This window comes from Pelobates fuscus, chromosome 3 (genome assembly GCF_036172605.1).
Source record: "Pelobates fuscus isolate aPelFus1 chromosome 3, aPelFus1.pri, whole genome shotgun sequence".
Taxonomy (NCBI): Eukaryota; Metazoa; Chordata; class Amphibia; order Anura; family Pelobatidae; genus Pelobates; species Pelobates fuscus.
This window is the reverse complement of record NC_086319.1, coordinates 269,775,150-269,787,479: the sequence shown is the minus strand read 5'-3', so window position 1 is coordinate 269,787,479 and position 12,330 is coordinate 269,775,150. Positions and strand designations below refer to the sequence as shown.

The window sequence follows — 12,330 nt, the reverse complement described above, 5'->3', positions numbered from 1 at the left end:
AGAATTCACTTAAACCTAAATGATGGCTGCAGGTAAACTGCAGCAAATCTGAAATGAGAAGATCAGATCAGTGGAACCACAATAGTGGCACAGGATGTCGGTAGCCCAATAGCTACAGAAGTGGTAAATGCCTGAGTTGTTGGTGTTCCGCGTACCTTGAAAACCTGTTGGGAACTACTGCTGTAAATAGTAGGACTGAATATAGAGTAAAACCCAATTATACGTGATCCTTTAAAAAATAAAAATCATTTTACTTTGAAAAATATAGCCCAAAAGGACAGCACCCTAGTAGGTCACAGTTCAGAAAGTTTACTCACTAAGCCTAGGAGGTGCAGAGATGAACCTGATTTGATAGATTTGGTATTTAATCATTTGTGTTCGACAAGAGAATGGGCCATCAGAATTCTTATTAGTCTAATGCTGTAAGAAGACGCTGTTCCTCATTTACGAGCAGGTTAACACTGAACGAGGGTCCCTGGCCGCGTACAGCCCAGCCCCTACTGAACGTATGACTTTGGCAGATGTTACTCACTTTCTTCTAGCCATACCAGCAATGGGCACTGTGATAGGCTTAAAGCATTCAGCGGACATTCTCAGCCAATCACACCCACCCATTGGTGCTCGAGCCAATGCTTCCTCATTATCCCAAGAAGCACAGAGGGGATGTTCTGCTGGGGCCTATCATTTAACATTAGAACATAAAAACAATTTAAGGCTGAATGAAAGGACAGGGACGATCTTAGGGTCACAGGTGCAGACTTTTTTGGCGCTCCCAGGTGGGTGTGGTCATCTTTCTAACCCCTCCTCTTTGCAACGACTCCACCTCTCCATCTAGTCACACGCTCTCAATGACAGATACACAATCTCACCGATTTGAAACACTCACTGACAGACACAAATGCTGACAGACACAAATGCTGACAGACACAAATGCTGACAGACACACACATACACACTTACTGACAGACACGCTCAATGACAGACACACATTCTCACTGATTTAAAAACGCTCACTGACAGACACACACACATACTGATAGACAAAACCGGCCTTAGGCTGTTAGACGGCCCTGTGTGCAAAAATCCTCACAGCACGCCTTCCTGGCCCTTTACCTTGATCTACCCAATGGTATTTCTACATCTAAATCAAAACAATATATCTTGGTTAATACAGCTGATCTCAAAAGAAATGAATTTGATATTTTTTTCCATTTCAGCTGTTTTGGAATAGGTTAGTCTTTACCATGCCAATAGATTAGAATAAACATTTGTGTGTTACTTCATACGTTACTTCTCTGTTTTTCCTGATTCTTCATTAATGTCTCTCCTAATCCCTTCTTTCCACCTTGTGTTTCTCACTTCCTTTTACAGTATTGTCTCTGAACCCACTGTTACTTTTTGTATGTTTCTTAATCCCTTTTAAACCCTTTTTTTGTCCCCACATAAATACAGTCACATGCATAGATGCCTAGACATGCAATCACATATACATAACATAATCGCAAACTGCACTCCAGTCACAGAATTCCATTTCTTTTGAATGATATAAAAGGCAAAACAAATACAAAAATGTGGTTCTACAAACTAAGGAGTTGACCACATCTCCAGATATAAGTGATACACAAAACAAGTTAGTCCAGCACTCAGCGTTCTAAATCACATCATACATAATCACACAATAACACACATACTGCCCTATGCATACCTAGACAGTCACACACAATACAATACACACACATTCACACAGCCATATGGACACTGTCACATACACACACAAACACACACACAGCCAGTCACATACTTACTCAATATAAGTAACAACTGTCTCTCAGTGTCACATACACACAGTCCTTACAAACATTCAGAAAACAAAACAAAACACAGACACATAAATTAAAAGACACAAAGTATCATACATAGACACACAAAACACTCAGTTACATACTTAGACATAACATCACAAACACAGTCCCATAAATACAAAGGTAAACAATAGCAGGTACAGAGTCACACACACTGCTTATGTATAGCAGGCTGATTGGTAGGTTCATTGAATTGGTGTTCAGGTGTGGTTAAGTGACAGGGTAGGTAGGCAGTTACTTAGAGTTTTGCTGGTGTAACACCATCTACACTCAGTAGCTCCTTTGCCAGCCACATACTGGCCCCCACAAATGATCCTGGTGGTACAGTGGTATGCTATATACGTTCCCTGGCAGTCCGCTGGTGAAAAGCAGGAAGCGCACGTCCTGTTGTTTCAGATCATAATACACACTCCTTCGCGGCTTTGGCTTTCAATGTTGTCAGAGCGCAGGTTGAGAATCTCTGAGCCTGTGCTCTGACTCCCTAACTGAGCGCTGGAACCACAAGGGATAGGATATGATCTGACTGCACCAACTGCGCACCACCAGGGAATAGTTTAAATTTAATATGCTGGTGTCCCCAACTTGAAAGCTGTGTTGGCCACCGGACGCCTCTTGTCATGGCGCCCTACGTGACCACACAGCTTGCACACCCTAAAGGCTGGCCCTGCTGACAGACGCACTGGCACTCACTCTCAATGACACACACTCAGGACTGCCATCAGAAACTTTGGGGCCCCTGACACAGTTCAAGGTACGGGGCCCCAGGAACCATCCTGAGTCCCCCCCATAAGGATGTATTATGTGTAGTGGACGCAGCGTGTGTGCTGAATGTGGTGTGTGTGTATAGAGCACATGAAATATGCGTAGTGGACTCAGAATGTGTGTGCAAAGTTGATGCAGGGTGTATAGTGAATGTAGAGTGTGTGTTTGTGTAGTGGATGTAGTGTTTGTATGTATTAGATGCAATGTGTGTAGTGAATACAGAGTGTGTTTGTGTAGTGGATGTATTGTGTGTAGTGGATGCAGTGTGTGTATAGTGAATGCCGAGTGTGTGTTTGTGTGTAGTACGCAGATTGTGAATGTAGAGTGTGTGTTTGTGTAGTGTGTGTAAATATTATGTGAAATAGGGGCAGCATTCTGTGGGAAAAACTGAGCTTTTTAAAAATTTATTTTAATATATTTTACTTTATTTCCCCCTCCCTGCTTCTTACCTGTGGCAGGTGAAGGGGAAGGTGACATTCCCCAGTTGCTTAGTGCAGGGAGCCAGGTGTTGCACACAGCAGAGGGGGCCCAGCCAGCCAGTGTCTTCTAACTCTCACGAGTCTTGCCTACGTGCACACGGAGCGGTGCCATGGTAACCCGTGGCAAAGCTCTTACTTTCACAGGGCTCCCGAGAGTTAGAGATAGAAGATCAGCTGGGAAGTAAAGACGGAGCTGGCTGGGTCCCCTCTGCTGTGTACAGCTAGCCGGGGGCCCACAAGTGCACATACATCTAGCGATAGTCGCTATATGTATGTGTACATAGAGAATGTGGGGCCCAGGACTCCCAGAGCAGTCACCCTCTGATGGTGGCCCTGCACACACACAAACCCTGACAGACACACACACACTCACTCACTGGTGCACACACACACAAACACTGACAGATACACACGTATTGACAGGCACATACACTCACACACACTCACTGACAGACACACACACACTTACACAGTCTTGCACACACAATCACAACTTACTATTACTTGTTGTTCCTACCTTTAGTAGTCCTCTGGGTCCTCTCCCCGGGGTCCAGTGACTTTCATGATCTTCCTGCTTCTCTCTGCTCCCTCACACGGTTTAGTGATATGGGGCCGGAATGACATCATATTCCGGCTCCCGGCATCACCACAGAGGGCGTGCGAGGGAGCATGAAGATCATCAGCACAGTCAGCGCTCCCTTGCTACCACGTGCCTCCTTCTCCAATCCGGTCTGGGAAATGTTCTGCAGAGTAGGCACCTGCCTTTTGGGATAAGCAGGTGCCTACTCTGCATTGCTAAATAAATGCCACTCTGGGGGCGCCCTTAGGTGGCCAGTCGGCCACCTGCTGGTCTCCTTGTGACAGGCCATCGGCCTGCTCCACGCGGCATCCCCCACCTCCTGGCACCTGGGTGTGGTGCACCTGGCCAGGATCGGCCCTGGGGCCAGGGGATTCCAGACACTATAACCACTTCAATAAGAGGAAACAGATACAGTAGCTTCTCATGACTGAGTAGCAAAAAAAAAAAAAAAACAAGAGCAATTTAGATCAGCCATGCAATATTTTGCTAAAAGTTTGACAGGACTAGACACACATCTATTGTATTTGGCAATCAATCTCAGCAGATTATCTGAAAGTGTGTTAGTTCTAGAAAGAGCTGCAAGGCTCGCTCTGTTAAAAAAGGAGTCCCTGTTAAAGTCAATATAGCCATCCTATGCACAGGCCTTATATTGTATAGTTGAGATGAATATAAATAATTACAATTTAGTTGTCTAAAATTTCTCAACAACCCTGCCCCTGACCACACCCCCACTTAAACCCCTAAAATTAGAGCATCCCTCATTGTTAATTTAAATAAGTTGGAAGATATGATGTAAGGTGTAATGCATAAACCATATCCATTGCCCTTCTGGTCATAATTTAGTCAGCCATACTACACAGTGTCAGAAGTGCCCTAGTCAGACTCTAATGTAAGACAAATGTGTCTTTTTACCCCTCCACTTAGGTCTATAGATTTACATCATCCTCCAGGTTTTTTGGAGTTTTTTTTTTTTTTTTTTAAGGGTGTCTACAGCAGTAAAGGAAAACGGGGCCAAAAAATATATATTTTTAACCTCAGTGTGTTTCTTTAAGCAACATTTATGTGGTAATTTAAAAAAAAAAGTCAATTAAGTTCTTGTTAGAGAAATAAAAACTACACATCCTTTGTGACCGAGTGAGAAAATTCCATGAGGAACACCATTATGACATGTGCTTAGTATACCTACAGATTTTTATATCTTTAGTATTTCAGCTAGTATTATACTCCTGCCAGCCAGTGTGCAAATTCCTAGCTTTTACAGAAGGTAGTTAATTGGTTAGAATGTACATGGTTCTGTGGTTGATCTGTTGAGGACATGGCATCTGAAGGCGCAAAATCCTCTTCTCACCTCTCTACTAACACTCACTGCCTCTTCCTATTAAAATGTAAATGTTTATCCTGCTAAGCTAATGAATTTAGGTTTGAATAGTTTGTTGGTGGAGAGGTTAAAGGAACATTACATCGTTACTGGCCCTATCCCTAGTTATATATAGGCCCCCTTTTTTCCAATAAATGTAATAAAGCCCTTTACTCACATTTTCCCATTGCTGAGACACAGCGCCGCTCACCTCTCCACATCTTGCAACATCATTAAGGAGGCGTGGCCTACGTAGTCGATTGCTCAATCCAATGCTCCTCAGAGGAACATTGGGGACCTGATGCAAATGTGTGGCAGGTGCCACATACACATCCAACACAATGCTTTCCTAGGAGCTGCTACATGACAATTTTACTTAGTGCAGCGAAAGCCCCTCTAGTGGCTATCAGGGTGACAGCCAATACAGGTGGATTTAACCCTGCAATGTGATAGGACTTATCACATTGCAGGGATATAAATGGATTACTATAGCAGATATACTTGGAACATTAAAGGTCACATAGATTGCCAAAATAATAATTAAAATGGACACCAAGTAAGGAGCAGTTCCTATATCTTAGTAATTTTTTTTAAACTTTTAAAAGTTAGACACAACTGTGGTTCCCCAGGGAGCTAAAGTCCAACATTTCTTTTCCCGCAGAGATAATGAGGAATTTTATCTCTATTTGCTACAAGCAATAGCTTTTCTGAAAAGAACAGAGGGACAACACCCAAAAGGTTCCTTCCACCGTTGAATTTCTCACACAATTTATGTCCATGTTAAAGAATATAATATTTCAAAAGGGAAAAAAAATAAAATTAAAATCTAAAAGTCTTCGTCACCTGTCTATCGAATCTCCTACTTACCATCCAGTGTAGCAATGCACTGGAGATTATGTAATAATCCCTTTGTGCTTGAGAGGAGGAGGATCATAGGAGTAGAGTGAACAACGTTGCTCCATTCACAAGCGGATGAAGCAGTCTTAATTTTGGCGGCAAATTTCAATTCAGTTTTAATCATAGTCTTTTGACTAAAAAGCAGTTTTGTATAAGTCAACTAAAATCTAATGGGTGTAGTTAAAGCCCCTGTCTCTTTGCCCCTTCCCCAGCCCCTATGTGTCTCTTTATGTCCTCCTAGCCACTCTGTGGGTCTCTTTCTCTCCATAGCCCGATTTGTGTGTCTCTTCCCCCCAGCCCCTCTATGTTGCTGTGTGTGTCCCAGCCCCTCAATCGATCTCACCTCCACCACGTGTCTCGTTCCCCCAGCCACCCATGCGTCTCATTCTCCCAGTGTTAAGTTTGGTGGCAAATTTAAATTTAGTTTTAGTCATAGCCTTTTGGCTAAAAAGTAGTTTTAGTTGTATTATAGTCATCTGAATTGATTTAGTCCAGTTTTAGTCATCTAAATCCCCCACATTTTTGTCTACTAAAATCTGTCTAAAATGATTAGTCGACAAAATTAACACTGGGATGAAGATATTGATGAAGATTTTCCAAAGTGTAGCAGAGGTAAGCTAGTTGTGCTTGGGCACATTCTTATGCAACTGGAGTACCGGTTTCTAAATAAGCCAGCAGGGAGGTCACATCTCATTGTAGTGAGAAAGCTTCTGGTGCATACCTTAATGAATTGTGCTGTTGTATCTCTATTCTACATTTGACAATACAATAGTAATAGTGCCACATATGGCACTCAGAAGCCCCTGAAGATGCATTGTGGCTGCCTGTAGCGTAAAAATGAATCCTGGGTAAACCGAATTGGCTATTACTTGTTTCTGTTAGGAGATCTGGCAGTTGGACTGAGACTTTGCAGACACAGTTACCCTTAGTGTTGTGTAAACCAAATTGCTAAATTTAGGTAAAATAATTTTGGGGGGGAAAAATATCCAACCAAAACTTGGGTATTTCAGCCTAAATTTTGCAATTTGGTTTCACGTTCACTATAATATGTTCTTTAGCTGTAGATTAATGGGGGAGTGCGAGGTTAATCTCCCCCAATTTCTATACAAAGCTGGGTATGCAAAGGATTTATCTAGGACAGAAACCATAAACTCCATAAGTGTATGTACATTTCACTCATATACCGAGTAGATATAATTAAATTTTCTGACCACTCAGAGGGTATCAAGGACAATATTAAAAATTGCAGTATATTCCATTCTGTGTCTGCACTGCCATGTATCTGATATTTGAAACAAATTAAATACAAATAAAATGTGGCTGTTACACATGAGAGTTTGAGTTCAACTTTTGTATTGGTCTGTGTATATTGTATGTTCTCCACTAATTGTACAGTGCTGCAGAATCTGTTGGCGCTTTATAAATACCAGTAATAAATAAATAAACTTCCTACTACTCACTGCTTAGTGAATAAATCTACATTTTTGGGTCAGAATTCTTAAAATTGCATGTCCACTTTTGAATCCACTTTGTAATTTTGGCAGATTTCAAGCTGGTTCTTTTTACTGTCAGTAATCCTCTTTTGAATACACAAATATGGTTGCAATTGCTCTACCTTTGACACCGGGACAACCATATCCCCCCCCACTGGCCTTGCTGTAAAGCACCATTTTGTCACATTTGATTTCTACACTCTTTGCTTGAGAGCTTGACCTATTGATCCAGCACATTTCTTACTGTGATATGCTTCCCTTCCATCTCAGATTTATAGTGAATGGAATGAGTAATCTGAGCACAGCAGGGGTGGGTAGCTGTCTCCAGAGAATAAAAGATTCCAGTGTGCCTTTATCCCTTTTTTGAGCACCTTTGCTGTACAGCAGAAACGCTGCATGAATAGCAATACCAGCCAACTGCAACAAGCAAAATAACAATTGTGCCGAATTTATTGTGAACTTTAAGCCCATGAAGGAGTAAGAGTGTATAAAGTTATAGAAAAAGGTACTGGAATCGAGAAACTGGCTCCCAGATGAGGAGTTTGAAAGAGTGCTAGAAAAGGAATGGTACTTGAGATTTACATAATCTGGTGTATATTCACAAGCAAAAGTGGCCGTATTTTTATATTGGGGACGATTGAAGCAAACGATGGTTCGCTTTACAGTCAACACTGCCAGTTACTGCTCCGCTTTTATTGACGTCACAGGTTCCGACAATGAACATGGTCATTCAGAGAAATCATATCAGCATGCATTTACGCATGTACTAGGAAAACACAAACACTCTCCCAATGCAATCTCTATAACAAACAAATTAACCAATAGGAGACCTAAGGCCGCACACACAGTTGCCAACATTTGAAGAAAGCATTATAATTTTTGTCCAAGGACACCGTTTCATGTACGGACAGATGCACAAAAAAATAAAATATATATAATAAAATGTAAAAAAAATACAAAACAGAGACACACACACATACAGTGATCCCATAGTACTGATGGCGCTATATAAATAATAAAATAATACACAGATGCAGTTACCTCCCTTTCCCCGCTGCAATATGTGACAGGAGCCCGAAACAAGGGACTGTACTGGCAAATGTGGGACCTTTGGCAAATGTGCAATCATTCAGCAATCCTAGCTGGCAGTGCTCAAACTTGTAATCTGCCTTGGGCCCTGTGGGATCTTAATCTAATTTTTAAATGGTCTCAGATTGGGGTTCAGGATTGAAAATCCGTGGCACCTTGTCCATGCAAAAACCAAGTCAGATGTCAGAGAGTCAGGGATTGAGTTACATTTCTCTCCGAAATAACGTATAAAAGTTTAGAATTAATAGATGCGAGTAAAAAGTGTCTGTTGAGACAATGCATCTGTTTAATAAACAGGTGCTTTCAGATTTCTGAAAGGAAAATGATTAATATTTATAGGGCAAAGCATGATAGAGATAACATGTTGTAATCACCTTCAAATTGCACACAAATCACCAGTTTCTGTGAACTCCCATCATTCTCTGCAAAGCCATCTCACTGACAGAGGGTCTGTATAATACTCATTGGGTACCCTAAGAGTTACTTGAAGATCTGTGAAATCTGTTATTTGACAAATGCAGTGCATTTATTTTGCACAGATGAGCACCAGTCAGTTAGCTATGTTGCTACAGGGCAAAATAATGCTTCCTGAAGTTGTTCTTAGATGTGCATTAAATATATTAGGAACTGTAGATACCAAAGATCACCTGCCTATAATTATAGCCATATACCATGACTGCTTGAAACAGCACCAGGGTATTTTAGCTGATGCGATGCAATATATAATGCTTTTTGAAACTTCTTTAAAAGTTCTAGTATTTTGGAAAAGGAGGGGGAGTGACAGAGCCGCTCCAAGAATCAGGGAATTAACTTTGCCCCTTTGCGGGGAAAGAGTCTGCTCTGTACCCTAGACAGACACCAGCCTACATTTTATCATAGTAACCATCTGACTGCAAGAAGGATCATGAATGCAATCAGGTTTTTTTTTGTACCTAATAAGAGTTTATTCACTAAACACTAAATTGCAGTAGGCCGAAAGAGGAAAGTTATGGCGATGTGCACATTCTCCCTAAATGTTGCAATTCGGTTTTCAATTTGGGGTTTAGTGAATAAATGCACACTCTTGATACCATAACCAGAAAATGACATACTGCAAAAGTGTAGAGATACTATATAGCTCTGCATTGTGGGTTTTTACCAGTACACTTATTGATTAACGGTTAGACAATAACCAGGAGACAGCTTCCATTATTAGCTGCATGAGAGTTATGGTAGTGGTTGTCCAACCCTAAACAAGACCCTAATTCGGTTTAGATTTCTAATGAAAAGGCAGGAATTGTGTGTTTGTTTACTAAACAGTAAGTTGTGGTAACTTCAGAAACCAGCTCTGCAAGATGAAACAAAGCTGCACAAACGTGTACACAACTGAATGATCAAATCCTGGGCTCTTAAACCAGTTGATTATCTCTGGGTGTACTGCATGAATAGCTATTCATTTCATATGGAATTATCTGCTCTCAATGGTGACACTTTCAAATAGAGAGAATATATTTACAGGGAAAGATGGAGACATTAACTGATGGTCCTAAAGCTTTAATCAAATATATGCCCCTGGTGCAATGTTAAGAATGTATTTCAAAGCTTTCAGCACATAGCGATGATAGCCATAGTTCTTTGAATAACAAAAATGGACATCATCAACGCTTTGTATTTTTACCTATGGTTCTTTGTATTATGGTGGATGTCTACTAAATAATTATATATTGTTTAAACCACTACTGCTTTTTTAATATGTTGTGTTCAGTTGCATGAGAAACATTTGATAAATGGGAGAGAAAATTAACAGAGAGAGAAAGTTGCATCGGGGAAAAAAATTAAAACTCAACTAAAAAAGGAGGCTGGTGTATTTTAGATATATTCACAAGGGAAATAAAATTACAGATATTGAGGGAGGTATCACTATATACAAGAAAATCAGAATACTGTAATACAGAAGACAGTTACTCTGTATCACATGCAACAGATGATTAGGTCTGCAATTACAGAACAGGGGGCATGGAGAGTCACAGCAGGGGACACAATGGGGTTTTTATGAAGAGCAATTGTGGAGCAGAGTTCTAACAGTGGGACAATCAGCAGATGCATTCCATTGGTTTCCATGGCGATTGCTTCTCTTTTAGAACTTTGCTACAGAATTGCACTTTATCCATTTGTAACGCACTAAAGTCACAATGGCTAACCTAGCCACACATATAGAGTTAGATCTAAAAAGAGAACATGCATTCTTAGGCATACACAAGAAAGTATAGGATATTACAAATAGACACACATGTATAAAAAGTGAATAATCACTAATGACAGTCACTTTACAGTAGGTGATGTCTGCAAGTCTAGAGTTGGCGCTTCATATATACTTACTTCGAGGGCGTGGGGCTTGAGTGGCATTTGGTGATGTGCCTGCTATACAGACATCTTCTCGAGGGTACTGGTCGCAACGAAGCATTTCTGGCCAAGGAAAACCAAAATACTGCATGACTGGTTCACAACCGTCTCTGACCGCTTCGCAAAGCCAGCGACATGGGTATATGGGCCGGTCCAAGCAAACAGGAGCAAACAGAGAGCACAGGAACACTTGGGTGCCTGGATGGCAGTTCTTGCTGAGTAAGGGCACCCAGCTACTAGCCTGGTATTTCACCTCTACCATAGTCTCATGGTCCAGAAGGTTGGGCAGTACCATCTTGTTGTATCCGACTCCATGGCACAATGCCAGGTCCTGGGGAATATCCACACATTGTGCCGGTCGAGAGTAAAATCGTCCACTCTGGTATTGTCGTCTCATCTCTGGCTGGAAACTTACATAGTCGTACTCACTAGGCTGGGACTCCCGAGCAGATAGGCTCGGGGTTACCCAAAGCATTACAAAAATCCAAATACTCTCACCTGACAACATAGTGTGCCAAACCTCACACTTTTTTACACTGTAGATACAATGAGAAAAATTAGAAAGGAGATTGTTTTCTCCTCTAAAATACAGCTATAAACAATTGTAAAATGAATGCAGGTTATATTTCTCTTATAAATGGCAATAATAATAATAATAATAAGGGGATGTCTAGCACTGACAGTGTAGTGGAGCAGTATGGAGCCTTCCCTGTGTGCTAGCAAGGAATGATAAAGCAGAGCACAGAGCTGGAGGTTTCAGCCAGGAGCTCAGCTGGGATATCCAATGAGAGCAGAGCAGACCCTCCTCCTCTCCTCTACTCCTCTACTCCCCTCCCTGGATCTGTCACACTCCTCCTCTCCCCCTCTGGCTCATACCTCCTCAGTCCAGTGTTACAATCTCTCTCTATCTTAATGTTCTTATTGTTATCAGGTAGCATTCTGTCATTTTCTCCCTAATTCCACACAAAAGGGTTTATTCACTGATCATCAAATTGTAGTAAACTGAAAACGTTATTCCAAAGTTTGGACAAAAAGTGCTGATTTGGAAAAATTATCCAACTCGGCTCTAGTCGTAGCTTGGCAATTTTGTCTTACACTTTGCAATTTGGTTTCCAATTTGATATTTAGTAGATAAACACACTATTCACTCTCAGCTCTCTGTACATCACTTTAATCTTTTCATTTTTATAGTTTTTTGTAACACTAAAGTGAGCATTGCCTGGAATTCAAAATGAATTTCAAAATTTAGGCTAAAAATAACCGAATTAGAAACTTGTTTAAGTCAATTTTGTTTTCATTTTGGCAGCACTTTGAATCCCCAGCAATTCTCACTTTAATGCATAACCCTATTTTTTTTGCTGATAACATGCCTTCTTTAGAAGTTTCTCCCAAAATATCACATTTCCAGGGGGAAGATAACTAATGATGT

The 12,330-nt window shown here is 41.0% G+C and overlaps 1 protein-coding gene across 1 annotated transcript in view; it reads right to left on the bottom strand.

The window, feature by feature from the left end:
* SFRP1 (secreted frizzled related protein 1) overlaps positions 1 to 11,536 on the bottom strand; it is a 33,871-nt gene extending 22,335 nt beyond the window's left edge. Inside the window, exon 1 of the mRNA XM_063448521.1 lies at positions 10,878 to 11,536. Within this exon, the coding sequence (XP_063304591.1) occupies positions 10,878 to 11,409 (532 nt within the window). The 5' untranslated portion in view covers positions 11,410 to 11,536. The remainder of the gene's footprint in view (positions 1 to 10,877) is intronic.
* Between the last annotated feature and the right edge of the window lie 794 nt (positions 11,537 to 12,330).